Source organism: Thunnus maccoyii, chromosome 12 (genome assembly GCF_910596095.1).
Source record: "Thunnus maccoyii chromosome 12, fThuMac1.1, whole genome shotgun sequence".
Classification (NCBI taxonomy): domain Eukaryota; kingdom Metazoa; phylum Chordata; class Actinopteri; order Scombriformes; family Scombridae; genus Thunnus; species Thunnus maccoyii.
In genome coordinates, this window is record NC_056544.1 from 25,913,385 (window position 1) to 25,934,242 (window position 20,858).

Consider the following 20,858-nt stretch of genomic DNA (forward strand, 5'->3'; position numbering starts at 1 on the left):
CTATTGTGTCCAGTTGTGACAGCTGTTCCTCTTTCCTAATGTACTGTTTGGCATAATGTCATGACTTCTGCGTTTGTGACTGATGTACCAACAATTCAGGCAGCAACACTGCGTATTGTGCTTAACAATGGAGTCGCATTTAGTTGAATACCAAGTAGCAGCGTTTGTCAGCTTTAATAGAGCACTGACAGACCCCCTTTGATTGTGAGTTTTGCAGAAAGGTACACAGCAAAGGAGGAGATCTGGTGTTAACGAGAATCTGCACAATTCTCACTCAATGAAGAGTTCAGTTAACTTCTGTGTGCATGAAATCTGTTTGCTTTAACTCTTTGTCAACAAAGAGTTGACGTTAAAACACAGTGTTAAAGTAGTTTTCTGTAAATTAACTGTCAGTTTTAACATAACTTTTAATTCGAATGGAACTTATAACAGGTTTACTATTTCCAGCAGTAACAAGGCATTGCATGCTCGAGGTAGTGTGCAAATACTAATACATCAATAAAGAAATAAAAAGGAAAAGCAAGAACAAATAAAATAAAATAAAAATAAGCTACAAATCAAATTTATTACATAAGGTCCAGTGTGTTCATGTAGGATTTTCTAATATTATATGTTCTTGACAGACATTTCATCAGCAAAAATTTGAGTTGACTATCTAATTGTTTATGTTAAAAAAGTGATTAAGGCCATACTAAAGCTCTCTGAAACGCTTAACTTTGGAGTGTTAATTGGTAAAAGCCATGTTTCTACAATAGCCCAGAACGGACAAACCAAACACTGGCTCTAGAGAGGGCCTGTCATGTTTTTCACGAGTTTCACAGCCACCGTAGGTTAGTAGGGGAGACACAACTCCTACACACTTATTCACAAAAAGCTCCTCACTAGGTTTTGATTTAATATCAGGAACAGAATTTTTACAAGTATAGACTATATTTTGAGTTACTGTATAGTTACTCCTCTCAACAGTAATATTACGACACAACATTAATTAAAATAATAGCAATTTACTGTTTGATTACTTGGTAAAGAAGTAGAGAGTCCAATTCCTTTGGCTCGAAAATCAATGCTGTTTCACCCATGCTAAGCTGTTATTGACAAAATGCTCTGAGTGGTGCTAAATATGAAATATGCCAACATGACACATTTATACTATGCTATATATGGGAGTCTAGCACTGTACATCTTCACAGTCAAACCTAAAAGAATAAGTAAAGTGATCAGTAGTAGGTTGTACAGTAATATGTGATCTTCTTACATCTGTGTATCCCCTCCAGGCTGGGATTAAATCCTCAGAAAAAGGCTAAATATGCTCTATTTTTTAAACATATGCTAATCTGCTACTGGCACAATCCCCACTGTCTGATCAGCAGTATTGGATATGAGAAGTCCTGAGTCTACACATTTATTCTGAGGGCTTCTGCCACCTCTTCATCCACAGTATAATCTTCATATAGACTAAGATGCAAGCCCCAAGACAGCAGAGTTCACAGGTCTGACCTCCTCCCACAGAGTGCTACGTACTGTGAAAGGGAACTAAATTGTCTTTTACAAAGTGCTAAACTGCTATTGGCTAAATGCCATTGGCTGCTCAGCAGTATTGAATATGTAAGTGCTGAGTCGATGGTTTTTGATCACTGAACAATAATCACATTCAATAAATGAGCATGCGGCAGGGATCAGAAATATAAAAAAACACCTGTGACTTACAGTTAAGACTAATTGCCTGAACAAGGTCATAAAAGAACGTGAACACCAAAACCTTCTCATTTTTGACCTGCGTTCTGTCTAATGTAACATGGCATATAAAAAGTAAAAAAACAGATTGTGAGACTTTACATTACTACTGCTACTGCACACAGGTCAAAACACAGTTGCAGCAGTGGTTTGGAGGTACAGGAGGACCCAAACTACCAATAACAGAAGGTGCAGTGGCCGTCCTTCAAAAATGACGGCACGCACAATTTGCTATTTACGCAACCTTGCATTGAAAAACAGAAGTGCTTCTTACTTGGAACAAGGATTATCTGTGGAAATTGGTGTTTCAGTGACTGATCAGACAGGGCGAAGGACATTGCATGAAGTCAACCTCTACGGACGATGTCCAAAATATAAACCATTGCTCACAAAACGGCACAAAACTGCAAAATTAAACTTTGCCAAAGAACATGAAAAGAAGTCTGATGAATATTGGTGGCACGTTCTTTGGTCAGATGAAACCAAAATAAATTTGATCGGATCAGATGCGGTCCAGCATGTTTGGCATGGACTTGGCCAGGACCACCAAAGTGCATAGTGCTGACTGTGAAACATGGAGGTGGGAGTGTGCTGATACGGGGCTGCTTAACTGCAAAAGGTGTAGGAGAGATGACATTTATAGATGGCACTATGAATGCAAGTCTGTATCCTAAATACTGAACGAAAAGATGACTACCAGTCTCAAGAGGGTTGGCAGGAAAGGAATTATCCAACACACAAGAGTTTTAAGAGAGTTTTTAGAGAATTTTTAAAGAGAAAAAAGTGAAAACTATGACCTGGCCACATATGTCTCCTGACCAATAGAACACCTTCGGAGTATTTTAAAGAGGAAGGCGATGCAACAAAACCACTTTAGCAAAGAGCAGCTGAAAAGAATCAGCTGTGAAGAATGACAGAACATCTCTCCACAGATTTGGGCAGGACTGGTATCATCTATGCCCAGAAGGATCCAATCTGCCATCTAAAATAAAGACAAGCATACAAAATATTAAAAAAAATTAAAGAATTGAGTCTCACTAATGAACGGTGTGTTTAATTTTGTTGCAGTTTGTTCTTAAATATGGAGCTTTCATTATAGTTTAATTAGTCGAACATTCTGTTTTTCAAGTCTTCTTGGGCTAAAAACAAAATTGTATGAAATTGAAAATTTGTAATTACTTTACTTTACTTATTAATATTATTATATTTTAGTGATATTGACAAGGGTTGTACTCAGTTTTGTTATATACTGTATATAAAGTGTGTGATGTGATTTCTTGCAGTGAGGGTCTTTAAATAATCTTTAAATGAACCTGAAGCTTTGAGTTTTTCATTAATTCGTGTAATTAACAATCAGCGAGGCGAGAATCTCCAATACAGACTTCATCAATACTGCAGCAGCTCTGTTTATCTCAACTTCATCGGTTCAATTCTACAATTAAGACTCTATTTGACCTCTCGCTCTGTCTGGACATCTGTAAGAAAAAAAAAATCAATCGTTTGTTATCAGGTTTTATCATTCTGTGAATATTATGTGCGTCACTTCATATCAGTAAACACACACTGTGGAGGGAAAACAAACCAATAAACACTGATGAGATTGGTTGAAGGCGGCGGCGGCAGCAGCAGATAATTGAGGTGAATATTGATTGACTGGAATGTGTTTAACCGATAATCCACTCTGAATAGCAGGCAGGTCACCACTATCAGTCTAAACACATATGTTTACCTCTGTATTATCAGTACAGTACACTGGAATAAACTGAAATGTGCTGGTATTTATTCCCAGACTGGATTAGATGTTTGTAATACAAAGTTCTGACTCAACTAGAGGAGCAGTGACTTGAGCAGCATCAAGGTCTAGTTGTTTGGAAAAATAATTAAAGATAGTCACCGGTTTAATCTCTGTAAATGTTAGTGTGCATCATCATCTGAATGTTTAAAATCTGAACACAAGAATATTTAAGAAGCACCAACAACTCAGATTGAAAAGACTAATTTGTAACTAAATACATTTCTTCTTTCTATCTTAGTTTTCTTTAAACAAGGAACTGTATAATTTGCTCTTGAGATATTTTACTGAAGTAATCACTCAAAGTAGAAATCACAATTACAACATTTCATTGCAAGCAAGTATCAAGAGTAAATTTACTCATTATATAAAATTAGTTTGTGTAATTTATTATACTACTCAGAGTGATGGGATCCTTCATGAGCACAAAAGTGTCTACAAAAGTCAGAGCAGATTTCAGTATTTGTCTTTTTGTCTGTTTTCACAGGTAAAGGAGGTTTATTTGGCAAAAGATATTGTCACATATTTTGTAATTTAGGGATGTTTGAATTGCTGTGAACTTGTCACCAGGTCACTGAAACTAAATATTGAGTTTAACACAATGCAATCTAATATTTCGTCACAATTTTAGTCACAAAGTCATAAAGAAATACTGAAGATTTGAAACCAAGTTTTCAAGTTTATTTACTTTCTTTACAAACTGTCTGGAAATATGATCTGCAGCACCCAATCATCTTAATTTGCAAAGAAACTCGAAATAAATACACTTTTATATAATATATACATAATATATATGTATAAAAAGTAATGGTCAAAATATGACGACGCAGAGACCAAAATATCTTGACTTCTTGTCCTTAGTACAATAGTTCAGGGTTAAGCTCCAAACATGCTGGATCCTACAGTTTCCATAATTCAACTCCATATCTTATTTTCATGAGGCCTCCCTGACAGACTCGTGTCTCTCAGACTCGCCCAGTTAGTAAAGCAGGCTTTCTCTTAAAAATGTGTTGTTTCTAAACTCAAGACAAAGATACCTGGGTGATGTCAGTCAAGTCATCAAACTTGACGAGCCACAGAAGACATAGTATAGTAATTCAACTGTTTTTACAGTTTGTCTTCCTCATGACTAAGTAAAAAGATCTTAATGCGTAAAAATCAGTGTTGCGTGTTAAAGCATAATGTTACGTTCCATTTCTGTGTTTGGGGCTTGTTGTTTGACTGACCGGCTGCACAGATATGATTACTATGCACATATACACCATCTTAACGTGTGCAGTTTATTCATGAGTACACAGTCTTTCCCTGTGGACAAAATATTGAGTCATTTAGATTCTCAGGCCTCAGCAGTGGCTTGTTTAAATTCATAGACCATCTTCCCGCATACATTGTATTTACACGTCTTGATGTGTAAGGCAAACTGTTCCACTGTTTGAATTATAAGCCACTGTGTTGGTTTGTATAAATTCATAAGCCATATTTCAATGTACACTGTATTTATGAGTCATAATAGCGTCTGACTTTATAAGGCAGTGAATTCCATTGTTTTGATTAATAAACCGTGTTATTGCCTTGCAATGGATTTATAATCCACAGCATTGTTCATCTTCCCATTCCTCTACTGCTGTTAATATTGTAGGTGCTAAAAATCCATGTGCAGCAAGTTTGAGTGAGCTTGCGATGAATGCAGAAATCATTTGTTTGTGAAGGTTTATGAGTTATTATTTCGCCTTGTTTGGATAGTTAAGCCCTTGTTTATTTGTGCTGCATTGCTATCTAATGACTGTAATGCTCATACAGAGTTTATTCCTCTCTGCCGCTGTGCAGACTTAAGCCCCCTCCTCTTGTACGAGGATTTTGAAAGATTCCTTTGATTTTTTGCCTCACATATCCCTCGAAGTATTAATATCAGATTCATCGGATAATGTATAATGTAAGCAACAGTATCCTGAGAAGTCAGGGTTAGCCAGTAATCTGTGTTGACCGATGTGCTTTTGTTTTCTCCTTCAGCCCTCTTTGCAGAGCCACAAAACACGATATCGATACTTCATCCTATGTTTGAGGTTCCTTTTCATTTCAGCATCACAAATCCCTCAGATCACAGTGGAATTGAGATTTAATGTCAATAGTTTAGGGTTTAGTCTGTTCTTATGTGTTCTTTATACATTCAAACCACATTATACACACTAGGGATGTGCAGAGATCCCAGTATTTGTATTTGTATTTATATTTGTTGAGGCAGCAAAATTATTTGTATCTGTATTTGTATTCGAATAAAAGTGGAAAGAGGCTTAAAAATCCTGTTTTTGTTTTATGACACTTTTAATTTTAGAAAATTAAAGTGTTACAATAAGTGTTCATGAATAAACTACCTTACAAAGGAGGTCCCCACATCGGGTCTTGAACTGGAGTCTCCCAGATCATAGACGACTGCGCTGATTACTGAACTAAAACTTTACTCATCGCCTCATTGCAGACAGACCTCTACCTATTTATACACCCATAACACAGAGACAGCACACCGTGTAATGTGTAGGGAGGAACTTCAAAGGCAATTATTGCTTTGCACTTTTCATTTATTGCCTATTTTTTACAACCTAACTTTGTAGAGAGGAGAAGGGGAGTCCCCTTGGGAGCACTTTGCTTGTGTCAGTAGCTCAGCTTTATCTCTGGAGAACACCCCCAACAAATAATTATTTAAATATTTGTATGAAACAAATATTTGTATAAAACCCACTATTTGTGCTTTGCCGAATAATGTATTTGTATTCGGGCACACCCCTAGTACACACACCGTCCTTGATGGTCATTTTGATCTCTACCTTATCTCACAAGCCTCACAACTCAACTGTGGTCCTACACTGTATCTGTTTTATTAGATAAAATCCTGTTCGTTCATATCGAGACTGTCATTCTCCTCTCGCAGCTGAGGTTGTTGTATATGTGGTTGAAGCTCTTGCTGCTTCTGATTTTTTGAATTAATAGTTTCTACGTTTTGCTTTCCAAGCTTAATATCGGGGCTCACGCATTTCCCCTTTGATCTCCATTTCACTAGTTGTTTTCTGTTCATTCATGTAAGCTCACATTGTACATAGTATGCATCTCATGCTAAGTATAAAGGCTCGTAAAAGCGGATGTTGTAGTGCTGACTATAAAGTTGAAATTCTCTTGAAGGCTCCACTGATGCTCCTTCGGTCAGAGGTGGAGTTTATCTGAATTTTGGTTCTTTGATGTTTTCTTTGAACTCCACGTCACAAATCCTTCATTATGCTCTTTTAAGTGTTTCCTGTAAGCAGAGTCTCCATTTGATGTGAAGAGAGTGTAAACCCTTTTGGAGGTAAAGTTGTGCAGCAGGATGTGTGGTTAACACCCCCGCTGCTCTGATAGCCTCCCTGTTAGGAGGGTTTGTTCTCTAATACTCGTTTGCTCCTTTTTTTGTTGTTGTTGCTTTGATCAGAGATGGTGGTTTGCAGGGATTTGTCTCTGATCCTCATTGGAATCACCTGTTTCATGAAAGCCCAAACACTGCTATATTAACCTTTCCACCACTGCTCACCTATCAGAGCTATAGTGTAGTAAAGTGGAAGGAGCAGACAGGGTTTTGAACAAGCGGCAACTACCACAGCAGTGCCAGCAATGGCCGCTAGATGCTCGCTCTAACCGACTCCCATTCAAAAAGCCTCAACTTCTCTCTAGAAATAGTAAGTCAATCATTTTTTGCCAACCAGTCATTATAATCTCAATCTCTAAATTCGGGTCCTCTAATAAGTGTACTAGTGACCATTTTGATAATTATTGCTCTGTTAATAAGATTTGAAGATTTATAGTAGCTTTGACGTCTGCTGTGTGGGTGTTGATTGACAGCTATGATTGACAGTTGGCTCACCTGCTGCTCTTCCCAGCTCTGGGACTCGCACTGAGTACTACTTATTTCAGTAAGTTTAATGTTACTTGATTACAATACCTGCCCTGTTAGTATAATTTAGCAAACGTAGCTAACGTTAGTGCAAGTAATCTAGCGTTCTCTTTGGTCCAAGGTAGTGGACCTGGAAACATGCTCCACTACTTGGAAGGTTCTGGCTCCAAATGGAAAAGATGAAGCTGAACATAAGCTTCAACTCAGGGCTTCAAACTGGATCAGGCATAGCAATGAGGCTGAGGCTCATGGGTATTGTAGTAAAAGCCATTTGCCACACCAAAGTAAAAAGATTTTTCAGAAACGAAAGAAAAAGGCAGTTGAGAGAAAAGTTGAAGAGAGAGTTGAAATAATTAAAATTGATGGTGTGTGACTTGTGTTTTTATGTTGTAGAATATTTACAGTATTGTCAAAAGAAAACTTGTAAATGGGATGTAAAATGGGAATTTACAGATGTTAAAAATACTTAGTAGAGAAACAACAGCCAATCCCACTACTGTCTTTACATTTTGGGACTGCCACTTAATGTATCCTTTATAAATAGGTGAGGCTTGGCTAAATGATGGAAGATGGAACTTGATATTAAAAAGCAGCAGATGATGAGTACCTGTTGTTTATGTGTTTGATTTGGGATTTTAAGTTAGTTTTTGGCTATTTTTCAAGATTTTCACAAGGTCACTTTTTTTTTAAAAACTTTTTTTGTTATTCAGGAAAGTTTCAGTGTGAGTCAGGCTTTCTTTAGCGGGAACACATTGATCACACTCATTCACATTCACACCTGGAAGCTGCCCAGTAGTCTGATCTGTTGGCCAGTGAGCTCCACTGGAGAAGTTGGGGATTAAAGGTCTTGCTCAGGAGCACCTTTGGATGCCAATAATGAATCAATTTATTCCCCGAACACCAGCTCTGGCTTTTCAGAGGCTTTTTGAGGTGAACCTGCACATGTGCAAGAGGTAGTGAATATGTTTATGTACGTTTGTGTTTCTAGCAGTAATCAGCGAAAAATATGGCTCCATTATGGTGCTAACATTGCTTAAACTGTGGTGATTTAGGGGGCAACTGCATCTGCTGCCTGACATTTACAATTTAAAAAAGGTGTTTTAGTAACCTGATAAACTGACTCATTATGCAGAAAAGTAATAAGTGGATTACGCTTGCTGTGGTTATGGCAATAATTAACATACGGAAAGAATTTGCATCAGAAGGGCGATCAGTGCCTTAACGAGGAAAGGTCACATTATTAGAGCGTAAGCAACAGCAGTCAGACTGTCACCTCCATGAATGATTATTTAAAGATTAATAACTCCCAGGAGGACAGTTTGTCATTTCTGAATTACAGTCATTTAAAGTTTCTTCAGTCTTAACACCTAAATGTTGAACAATGACTTTCAGTAGACTTAATAAGAAAGAAAATTACTCTTTGTTGTGTTATATCAGAGGAAATGTTGAGGCAAGTTTCATATCCTGTGTTGCTTAGCTGGTTCAATAATTTATATGAGTTGAATCAGAGCAGAGAGAGGAGGCCTGGAGGAGAGTCTAGCAGAGCTCAGTGATTTATGGGTGTGAAAAGCTGCTGCTGCTGCCGCCGCTGCCGAACAATACCAAGTTGTCAGCTTCAAACTGAGAGCAAAGAGCTGCCGAGTTTGTGCTCCGAGGACAATAAGAGTTTCAGTCTGTGATCTTTGCAGAAATAGGAGGTTGTCATGTTTGAACTGTGCGAACAATAGATGACCACGTTACATCTCAGAGAGAATGTACAATGCTGAATACAGAGTTTGAACTATTGTAGCTGAAGTATTGACGAATACTGAAATGAGCATATGCCACACGTCCTGGTAGACAGGCAGATAGACAGCGACAGACAATCAGCCAGTTATCCAGCAAGAATGATATTAGGCAGATAGACAGCTTGTTGCCTCATTGCTGTTTCATCGTTGTTATTTCATGAAAGCGTTGAGAGTTTCGAGCCTCCGGGGGAACAGAAGTGACACGTGGATCTGCTATAGATGACAGCAGGAGCAGAGATGAAAAACTATAGAAAGAAAACATACAGACCCTTCAACACACAATGAAATGAGAGAAGGGCAGGAACACAGAAGACAGAGTGTGTTGTGGTGTGTTGAAGTAGATCCTTAGACAGGAATCTTTGATACCTCTTTGGTTTGGGAGCTGTGTCTTTGTTTCCTAAGCTTCCTACTGTTTGCTGAAATGTAAAATGTTGGTGAGACAGAGGTTTTGCAGTTGTTTTGCAAATAATCCTTATAGTAGCAACCACAGTGATGGTGCTCTGAATATGGCAAGAAATTAAGTGTAGGTCTTATCAATAATAAGAGGCAAGTTCAGGAAGTTTTGTTGAAAAAATTTTTACAGAAGTACAAGATTCTCTGATGTAGGGATTTGGTTTTCTGAGTTAATTGTATTGTGTTAGGGGGAAACATATAGAGTATCTGCACACTGGATTAAAGCACCCAAAACTTTATTATAATGAAAAAAGGCAACGTTTCCACCAAGAGGCCTTGTGCACATTCAAATACTTGAGATTGTATGGCTTTAGAAATTGTTCTCTTTTTATTTTCACACTATGTGTTTTAATTAGCCTTAATAATGCTGACCAAAAGCTTTGATCAGTTTCAATTATGTCAGTTACAATAGATTTCAGAGGTGACACATTTTCACGATGAAGTAAAAGTACCAAATCATCCACCAATATGGCTGACAACAAAGCTTCCAATGGAGCTTTTGAGCTTCAAGAAGAGCTATTGAAGTTAATACAGAAGTAGTCTTTTTCAGTAGGAAGAAGAAGAAGTTGACTTTGTACTTAATAAAGTACAAAGCTATCAGCTTAATGTGTAAAATGTAAATGTAATGCTAATGTCATGCAACGTTTTTGTGTTTTCAGGAGGTACAGCGTCCAGGCAGAAGGGCTTTCGGGGTTGTATTCGCTCTCTGCAGCTGAACGGCGTCACCCTGGACCTGGAGGAGAGGGCAAAGATCACGCCCGGGGTTCGACCCGGCTGCCCGGGTCACTGCAGCAGTTACGGCTCGTTCTGCCAGAACCAGGGCCGCTGTGTGGAGAGAGCCAGTGGCTTCCACTGTGACTGTGGCCTGTCAGCCTTCACTGGAGTCTTCTGCCACAGAGGTACATACATACAGTACACAAACACATCCAGGCAAATTATTCCAGTGGATGATGAATCTGTTGACTCACAAATGACTTTGGTAGAAACTAAATGTCAAGTAAATACACAATGCAACCCTTTAGCAGTCCCTTAGTTCAGCCTCTGTCTGAAACAGGCTGTTTTGGCCCCTGTCTCTTTAAGGCCCTGCCTCCTGAGGAGTCTGTTCTGATTGGTTAGCTGTCCCTTAGCTTACTTCCACCAGCTCCAGAGGCTACGTAAACAAACATTAGTAGTAGAATTTTTACTTTACTTTACTTTTACTGAATCTGATCCAAAATATGTGAGTGTAAAATGTGAGCAACACATGGAAAAACCTGCAATAAAGGCTACAGAGCAGACGGCCGTTTTGTGGGCTTGCGTGAACAGTCTGACGTCATCATGAAGAGGAAGTAGAGGTAACATTGCAAACAAAGCGTTCAGAGCAGGTTGAAGCCCTGACTTTTGACTGGCAGGGAGCATTTTTACATACATTCATCTCAAGTTTTGGAAATCTGACCTCACTTTACACAGACATACGATTTTATAACTGTATAAAAAATAACCAAAAATTACAAAAAGAACGATATGTCCCCTTTAAACAATAATACACCAGATTCAAACAGCCAGTTCTCCTGATGAAGAGCAGAGGATGAACAGCAAGTGGTGCTGTACAATGCACAAACCAACGCACATGCCTACTTGATAATTCAATAGGGTTGTGCATAAAGATTGATTGAGAAGTTACAGTAAGTATTTAGTCGCATTTTGGTAAAAAAAACGTTTATGTTTGAGCAAACTGAGCATATAGATGGACAGTAGAGAAGTCAGTGTCGTATCTGAACACAGCCGCTGTTCACTGTGAAACACAAAAGTACAAACTTTATATAGCCAAAGGGATTTTTTAAAGCCTGAAGGTAGTAGTAAGTATTTGGTATTCAAAGGATGGATTTTGGGTGGAGTATCCCTTCAGTGGTGCCACCTGCCTCGACCTCTCTCTAGGAGACCTGTCTACAACATGCTGCACGGTGTCACATTGTATCTCCTTCCCCTCCCCTCTGCTTTACATTTACTGTAGTTGGCTCATATACTGTATCTCAACAGCCAAGGTTACGGCTGTTTTGATGTTATATCTCAGCTTGACGTTTCAGTTTTTCCATTTTCTTCTTCTTTCTTTTTTTTTTTTTTTAAGCTGGAAAAACAGCAGAGCAACATATAACACTAGCAGCTGTGGCCCTGACTCAGTTCCTGCTGTCCCACAGTGAGGACAAAAACGCAATAAAACAGCAAAAAAAAACAAGAAAAACAATAAAAAAAATAAAATCTAGACAAAAACAGAGTGTCAGACCTATTTTAAGGGTGAATTTTCAATGAAAGAATACAGCATTTGGCAGAAAATAATAAGACAGACAGGTTAGACAGAAATCAAAGGGAAAAATGAGAGATTGATTATTGAAACCTTACAATTTTGATTCAGAAGCTTCAAAGGAGTACCAAAGAGTCGACAGGAAATTTTTCAGTCCTTCACTCTGTAAATCAAACCTGAACGTCCGTGTCTCCATTTAAGTGACTTCTAATCACTCTTGTAGAGCATATAGAAAGTTATTTCTATAGCAACTGGCCTTTATACCGAGCCCGTAGGGTGGAAATACAAATAAAACTGAAAATGTGGGATGACAGTCTACCTGTGTAGGTGTTCTTCTGCTGTTGTGAAAAGGTTAAGAATCTTTGTTGTTACAGAAGACCTTTTACTGCACTTAAACTCATCAAGAAGTACTTAGCCACCATGTGTGATCAGAGGTTTAATGCAAATGGTGTCTGTCTCATGTGTCGGAGTCTATTTCAGTCATTCGTTTGATTAATTTTGATTTGATTCATTAAGAGTACCCTTTTAAACCCTCCTCCCACCAACTACTTCTGTTCTTTATCTTGCCACATCATGCAGTGTCAGATACTGATGCACAGTTTGCTTTTGAAATCTTTGTGAGTCACAGTGACGCACTTTTAACTGTGTTTTCGATATTTTAAAAGTTCATCTTTGTTTCCTTAAAAAAAATTAAATCAATGACTCAACAGTTCTAAAGATTGTTTCCTGTAACCTTAATCTATTTTTTTCAACTCTCTGCTGATGTGATATTGATATTTTTAGAACATCTTCGTATATTCTTGCTAACTTATCAGACTTTGCAAAGTTTGGAAACTCTGTAAAGATACTCTAAATATATGTCTTGTACTGTGCCCAGGAAATTAATCTTTTCTTTGTTGTGTTGTTGAATACAGAAAAAGATTTCAAGTAGAATGTGTTCGTGTACTGTAGGGAAAAAACATGAATGGGTACAATTTCTCATAGATGTCACAGGACATTAATTAGTTGACAGATAGTTAATCAGTGACAGTTTTTTTTCTTAATAAAATAATTGCTTAAGCTATTTAAAGTAAGTAAATTAAAAATACTGGTTAAGCTCCTCAAATGTGATAATTTTTCTATTTACTGTTTCTTAGATAAGATTAACAGTTTTAAGACATCACTTACTAGTAATTGGTATTTGTCTTTGTTTTTCTCATGCTATAGACTAAGTGCTCACAGTTTTAATGGAGAAAATATCCTCAGATTAATTGGTAATTGGAAAGATGGCAGCAGGGTAATTATGTTCAGGGACTACAGATGAATGTTATGGTCAGAGGGATCCCAAGCTTTAGATTACAGGCTTTACTCACTCTTGCAAATTAGGAGCTATTGGGTGCACCTGTGATGTTCTCCCTCAGCTGATGGCAGCCTGACTGAGAGGTTATATAAGAGGGGTGGTGCTTCCCTGCTCAGTTGGTTGTGTTTGTAGTTGACTGTGTATTTTCCCATGTTGAGGGTTTCCTCTTCCAGTCCACCTCCTTTTCCATATTCCCCTTTTCAGTGACTCCCAACTTTCTTTCCTTTAGCGTTGGGCCCACTTCTTTTGTTTGTCTATCATGGGTGACTGTGTGGAGTTATTTTCCCTCCCAAGGGATCCATTTTTGCTGTGCGGTGTTTTCTATCGTTAGTTTCCCAAAATCAGCAACCCCTGTCTACCGTGTGTTGTGTTTAGGGAAACGTGACAATTAACCTTTGGCACATTTACAGAAAGTTTATTTTTAATCTGTCATTGTCCCTGTTACAATAAACCACTAAATAAATGAATAAGCTTGGATCATCGTTCTTCTGGCTGCACATAAGTGAACATGCACGGGTGTGTTCAGAGACATTCTTGTGGCTCTGTCTTTTTACCGTACGTGTACAAACATCCTTCCTGTTCCAAACCCACCTCTCAAAACAAAAAAAAGAAGAAAATTGGATGAACCAGTCCACTTGTTCAGCATGCCACACAACGCATGGTTGAGATTTTGGAGCTTTGTGCAATTACTGTACCAGCCTCCACAGCCAACAGTTACCCATAATACCTTTCTCTGTGCAGATCTGCAGAGAATTATACTTCCAGCCTGCTCAAGATAAGCAGATGCAGATAATTGATGGATGAATAACTGAAAATAATTATTAATAATTCACTTGATGATGAATTTATACTCTTACAAATGTCTTTAAACAAACTGAGTCAAAAATCCAGCGGAGTATATTGTTTTCAAAGTGTCATTTGAATCTGATCTTCAAAGCGCTAAAACTTTGCTCGTCAACAATAAATCCGACATGTTCTTTCAAAAACTAATTCTGTTCCTCCTCCAGATGTGTCTGCCAGCTTCAAGTCAGAGACGTCCGTCATCTACACCTTCAAGGAGCCCTACGAGTTGAGCAGGAACAGCAGCGCCCTGCCGTCCTCCATCTACTCTGACATGACCCTGAGAGGAGAGAACATCTCCCTGAGCTTCAGGACGAACCAGAGTCCGGCTCTGCTGCTTTACGTCAGCTCCTACTACAAAGAATACCTCGTCCTGCTCATCAACAAGCACGGTGAGGATGCGGCCAAGGCTTTTATTATGAAGGAGTTTTTGTTTAGCTGGCGTTCCAGCTTGAGGTGGAGTTTCTTGTTTTTGATTCAGTTCTTCTTTTTTCTCCTTTTTTACTGGCCTCCTCTCGTGTCTGTTTTGTCCTTCTTGGTAGCTTTTATTTATCTGAATGCCTTTTGAACAAGATTATACAAATTTGAGAGTAAGTCTATCTATCTTCATGCTTCCTCCCTCCTTCTTCTTCTTCTTCTTCTTCTTTCACCTTTTATGCAGTTTCCCCAAAATCTTGTTTTTCGCATTCTTACCTCCTAATTACTCCCCTTTTGCCTCTGCTTCCTCTTCTTCTTTGTTCCATTTTTTTTTGTTCTCTTCTCTGTTTTTATCCACAGTTTTCAAACCTTAGAGATTACAGTTTCATTTCCTCCCTCAACTTTTTCCAATTACTTGGCTCTCCTTTTTGTCTCCTCCCCTCTTCCTCTCATCCTCCTTCCCATTTTTGTCGTCTTCTCCTGATATCGACCCCTCCTCCTTTCCTGCTCCCTCCCTCTCTCCCTCTCTTTCTCCTCTGCCCTCCAGCTTTACCAGATCTATCCGGATCTGTCAGATCTTTCCTCTCTCTGAATTCACCCCGTCAGCTTCTACTGCCTTTTAATCCGTCCAGCTGGGCCGGCTATTATGTTTTATCTCGGGCTGGAAAAAAAAAAAAAAAAAAAAAGAGTTCACTGGTCTTATCACTGAGACCTGATGAGTGATACTGAGGGGGTGGACTGCTAATGGTGTGCTGTTGAATAAAACAGCAGAAAACTTGCTGATGTGTTTTTATTAACTTTTCTGTCAAATAATTATGTTGTGAGTTTGGCTTTTTAAGAGTAGGAGGAGGCACTTTGAAGCATCGAGGAGTCTAATAAAATCGGCACTTTGCTGCTAGATTAGCTGTAAATGGATTTTTTTTTTCCGGTGTTTATGACTCAGAGAAAGCTGATGGACCACGGGGCATTAGGGTTTCACGCAGACCGTGGAGTCGTCAGGTAAATGCACTTATACTGAAATGTCCAATTAAATCCCTGAGAGCTTCCTCTTGTTTGCCCTAAGATGGTTCATTTCTTTTCACACTCCACTACAGTTATACCACCTCAGCCCAAACACAACCTCTTAAAGCCTCTTTTCAAGAATGAATTTTTTATCAGAACAGCAGCAGGTAGCTGAAGGTCTTCTTACAATAGCAAATTACTCCTTCACTTTCTCTACACTTCTGTAGGAAAAGAGGTGTAATTTGCATATAGTGCCTGCTGTGAATAAATACTTTTGAAGAACAACCTGTAATTCCTCCCTTTTAGCTGCGAAGTCTGCAGATATCACTTGGCTTTTGTTACATATGCACTTAATACTTAGCACTTAATTAACTTAAGATTTAATAAGATTAGTTATGTTATTGATTGATTGAAGATGCTAGGATTTTCGATGGGAGTCAGGAGGATGGACGGGATTAGGAATGAGTATATTAGAGGGAAAGTTCAGATTGGATGGTTTGGAGACAAAGCCAGAGAGGCGAGATTGAAATGGTTTGGACATGTGCGGAGGAGAGATGCTGGTTATACTGGGAGAAGGATGCTGAAGATGGAGCTGCCAGACAAGAGGTAGACCAAAGAGGAGGTTTATGGATATGGTGAGGGAAGATGTGCAGGTGGTCGGCATGACAGAGGATTAGATGGAAAAGATGGAAACAGATGATCTGCTGTTTCGACCCCTAACGGGAGCAGCTGAAAGAGGGCGAAGTTGTGTTATTGATTAGGAATTAGCGCTTATCCTCCGATTTATAGAAAACTTAATTAATAGAGCAGCCACTTTTTTTTTTTTTTTTTTTTTTTTTTTTTTTTTTTTTTTTTTTTAGAATATTCTGATTCATCTTTGAAGGATTGAATATGTATTTACCCTGTTAGCCATGATTATAGGTTACAGGAGCGGAAAATAAAAACTTTACGTACAATTTTTTGTAATGATAGTGTTCTTTTAAGCTGAAATGTTTATTTCTGAAAGTGTAGTTCTAAATTTAATGTATCCCTCTTTGTGAGACCAGAATTGTTGTGGTTTGATGTGTGCAGATAAGTTGGAGGTGAGATACAAGCTGGACAGCAGCAGAGAGGCTGAAGTGTTGACGAGCCGAGTGAAGAGCTTGGCCAACGGACAGCTACACACTGTTACCATCAGGAGACTGATAGACTCTGTGTCTGTGCAGGTAACACACACTTCCAATAAGATTATCATTCATGCATTAGTCAAATAAGAGCCTCAGCATGTTTTACTGTAAAGACATTAAGCAATGTTTGACCAGTGGGGGCAGAAATAGTCTAAATAGTAGTAGAAATAGTCTCCAACCACCTGACAAATTTAAGTCCAATGTTCAGTCCCCTTTTAGCTCTGTTTTGGTCTCCACCACTTTCTCTTGAAGAAGAAAACCGATCTTTTGTCAGCTTTTCACAACAAACTGTGTGTCTTGGCCATAACTGACTAATTTGAGGGTTTTTTTTCATCCGCCGCCTTTATGGTTAAGTTTTGTTTGAGCTTATGCAACTAAAACTACTTGATTACGGTTAGTAAAAGATCCCCTTGATGATTAAAACAAACAAACTCTGACTTGTCGTAGAAGACCGTATCCGATCCAAACCAGTCTTCGTATCACAGTCACACATTTTTTGCGGGTTACTATCGTCATCCATGAGAGGTTTTGCTAGAGTATAAAAGTCTCAACTCCTTCTGCCTTTGCCACTGTAAGAAACACAAAATATTTGCTTGTCATGAAAAAGTTAACATATGTCATTTCAATCTTTTGAACAAACAGATGCTGTTGATTTTTGACACTCGACTTTTCAGCTATTTTGCCTTGTTCTGGAAAATATATACACACAAAGTTACTTTGAGAAGGTCCAAGGGTACCAAACATCAGCCACTTTCCATGTTTGTCAAAATCTCGCCTTTCTCAAGGGCACATACTATATTCTCTGCTGATAAAACAATGGCGCACACACAGATGCACACACATAGGCTCCCAGTCCTTCTCCTCCCTGTGTGTACTGAGGTATAGTACTGTGATATTCCTCTCTATAATAAAGCCCCAGTCAGCACTTTGCTCTCAGTTCAGCCACCAGCAGCTGCCGTCCCGGATGCAGCTACAGCAGGACAGGGAGGACAAACTACGCATCAAAAGAGCTTCAGATGAAATATGAAGCGTCTTAATCATATCTGGATCTACTGAATCTCTTAAATTGTTAACAACAGCCTCAGATGATATATGAGGTAAACTTCATCTAACCAGGACCCAGCAGCCTGAATGTCTGTATAATTATCAGCACCCTGAGATGAAATACAAGGTGACCTCGTCTTGCACGGACACATCCTCCTGATTCACTGTGTTGTGAGGCTCCAGTGAAATATGAGGTGAATCTCATCTTATCAGTTTTTATCATATTGAATCATTATATATCATTAGTGGCCAACTCTGAAGGCATGAGGTCACAGTTTAGTCTGGAGCAGGCTGTTTTAACAACTACAGGCCAGATTTAAATAAAATTTATTGTATATTTTTCATCCCGTCAAGATAAATCCTAATGTTTTTAGAGATCTCAATAAGTTTTCCTCTTGTACCACTATTAAGACTGAAGACCCTATTTTAATCCCACAAGGACAACAGGTGGTGGGTCTTTGGTGCACAGACTGTTATTTTGGTTCATGTATGTGCCGCAGTGCAAAGCGTAAAGAGTGGAATATAGATCAGGTGTGGTGATTGATAAATATATTCTCAGCCAGTGACATTACAGTTCTCAAAGCACTGAAACAGCTTTGCCAATCACAGTGAAGTATGACAACAACAGCTCAATGAATGGAAAGACATCTCTTCAGGAAATCATACTGGATTAGAGCTGCAATGATTAATCGATTAGTCGATCAACAGAAAATTAATGGACAACTATTTTGATAATCAAAATTATCTTTTTAATCATTTTTATAGGAAAAATGCCCAACATTTTCTGGTTCGAGCTTCACGTCTTTACAATCATCGCATTAAACAAACTGATTTTTTTATGTCAATTTAAACACATCTACTGAATGGAAAGTCATAAAATTGTTAATTCACAGTTTATTTATCTAAGCATTATTTTGTTATTGCAGTGCATTTGCTGCAACTATTCAGTGTGCTCTTGTTGATAAAATCACCATCAAAGTGGCAGCAGATTAACGTCGCTTCTCAGCTCAAGTTTTAAGACCCAGTTTACACCAAATCACCAACTTGCTTTGCGCCGCCTCATTTGAATGAACCTCCCACCTGTTTGCACCTCTGCTCCCACCTGTACACCTTTTGTATGCTGCGTGAGGCACCAAAATATACCACAAAGCTCGGGACAATACAAACTGTCAGAGCGCCACTTCCACTGTGTCAAACAGGGCTCAAAGTCTCCACCTGTATTCAAGAAATTTCAAAATCTAATGGTTAAATTACCATAAAATTTGCAGAGCACATTTCTTTTCTAACCAGACATTGAGCTCTTTCTATCTTAGGCACTCCATGAGCTTTGCAACAGTAACAGCAACAAGATTCACAAAAAAATAAACTCAGGAAATTATCTTTTTTCAGATCGACCAAAATGCCAGAGAAGACTTCAACCTGACATCTGACGGAGAATTCAACGCCGTCAAGTCGCTGGTGTTGGGCAGAGTTCACGGTAAGTGAGGAGGCAGTAAAAGCAGAAACAAAGCCTTTGTAGTTTGAGAGCACTCAGTCTCACACTCATTTTAAAAACAGCTCTGAGACATTTCGCCTCATCTGACACACAGCGTGGGAATATTTGGAGAAATAAATGTGGCTGCAGCTGTTTGCATGAAAATATTATGCAAATCGTCTGGAAAAAATGAACTCTGAGGCAGTATGAACTACTTCAACACAAAAGTGGATCCTCCCACATAAACTGCATTATATTGTGTTAGCATTTCATATCAGGCATTTAACTGATACTCCTAAACAGAGTGTCGGTGTTAAGAATCTGATCAATACAGTTCAGCGAGTCATATTGTTGTTGTAGGAACTGAAATTTCACCACTGCTGGTATCTGGTTATCTAATCTGGACCGTGCAGCTAACTGCAAAAAAAAAACAAGACAGATTAAATAAAAGATAAAAGATTAAATATCAGGATAAAACCTGTCATGTTGTTGTTTTTTGCAGAAAGGCACATGTTCAAGAAGCTAAATGTTTAGTCAGGTACAGAAAATACTGTAGGTTAGGTGATATTCAGATACAATCTGCAAGAAAAGTAAGTTAATTACCTACTGGTGAGTAGATCTGGTAAATTAAATAAAAATAACACATCCTGGAATATATGTGTTAATTTTGAATCTTTAAAATAAAATACAAAACTCAGATGAAAATGTGATAATAAAAATATGCTTTGTGCTCCCAACATATGTTCTAGACTGGATTTATATCTCAAATTAGCTGTCAGAACAAATCTGGATGTGCTCAATGCACACTTGTTTAGTTGTTGTGAACATCATGTGCTGCACAGCCCCGTTACGAAGTGAGAGAAAGAGGGAATAGTCGGTCGGGTTGGGGGTTAAACCGTAAAGTTGCTTTACTGTAAAGCATCTGAATGGATTTTAAGCCTGGAGGAAAAGGAAAAACTCATCCTCTGGGAGGGATAAACCCCTTCTTCATTGACCTGCTGCGTTAAGTCCTATACAGGGACCTGTAACAGATTCGGGTGACACAGTAACAGAGTCGGGTGCCGCAGTAATTGGTTCTGTCATGACTTATTCATGTTCTCTTTGAGCAGCTCCATCAGAGACGGACTGAGATATAAGCTGTGAATAACATGAGAGGCTCAGGGCTTGCAGGCTGCAGCCACAGCTCTCTCATAAGACAGTCACCACAACTGAGCAGTCATTTTACAAAGAACACTGGCTATTAGTTGTAAAACATGCTATTGGTAACAGTTTTCATCAGAGGCATCCATTAGGTAATACCAACTAATGACCAAGAGAAAATTATTTTATACAGATCACACATATATCCAGAAATGTTCCTGTTTCTGACACGTTTGCCTTGCTTTGTTCCAGTGGCCTTTTACTAGACTCTTTAAAGTCTGTCTGAAGTCTGTCCTAAAACAATAGTTCAGGAGCTCAAATGAACACTGGCACTGTTTGTCTTGCTGTAATCATTCCTCCTGTTCATACTGGACATGAAGAGATCCCCTCATAATGCTGGGGAACAAAATCCACAGTCCTCCTTCTGTGTGAAAATGTATTTAAATGTTTACTAAGCTAATATGAGGCTTCAG

The 20,858-nt window shown here is 38.6% G+C and overlaps 1 protein-coding gene across 3 annotated transcripts in view; it reads left to right on the forward strand.

Moving 5' to 3' along the window:
- LOC121908486 (contactin-associated protein-like 4) overlaps positions 1 to 20,858 on the forward strand; it is a 135,222-nt gene that overhangs the window by 107,113 nt on the left and 7,251 nt on the right. For 2 of the 3 annotated variants that reach the window (XM_042428536.1, XM_042428537.1), the window contains exons 18-21: positions 10,342 to 10,581; positions 14,310 to 14,534; positions 16,633 to 16,766; positions 19,161 to 19,248. In XM_042428536.1, coding sequence (XP_042284470.1) covers positions 10,342 to 10,581; positions 14,310 to 14,534; positions 16,633 to 16,766; positions 19,161 to 19,248 — 687 coding nt within the window. Of the gene's footprint in view, positions 1 to 10,341; positions 10,582 to 14,309; positions 14,535 to 15,502; positions 15,559 to 16,632; positions 16,767 to 19,160; positions 19,249 to 20,858 lie in introns of those variants that run through there. The other variant, XM_042428538.1, reaches the window with a different exon arrangement.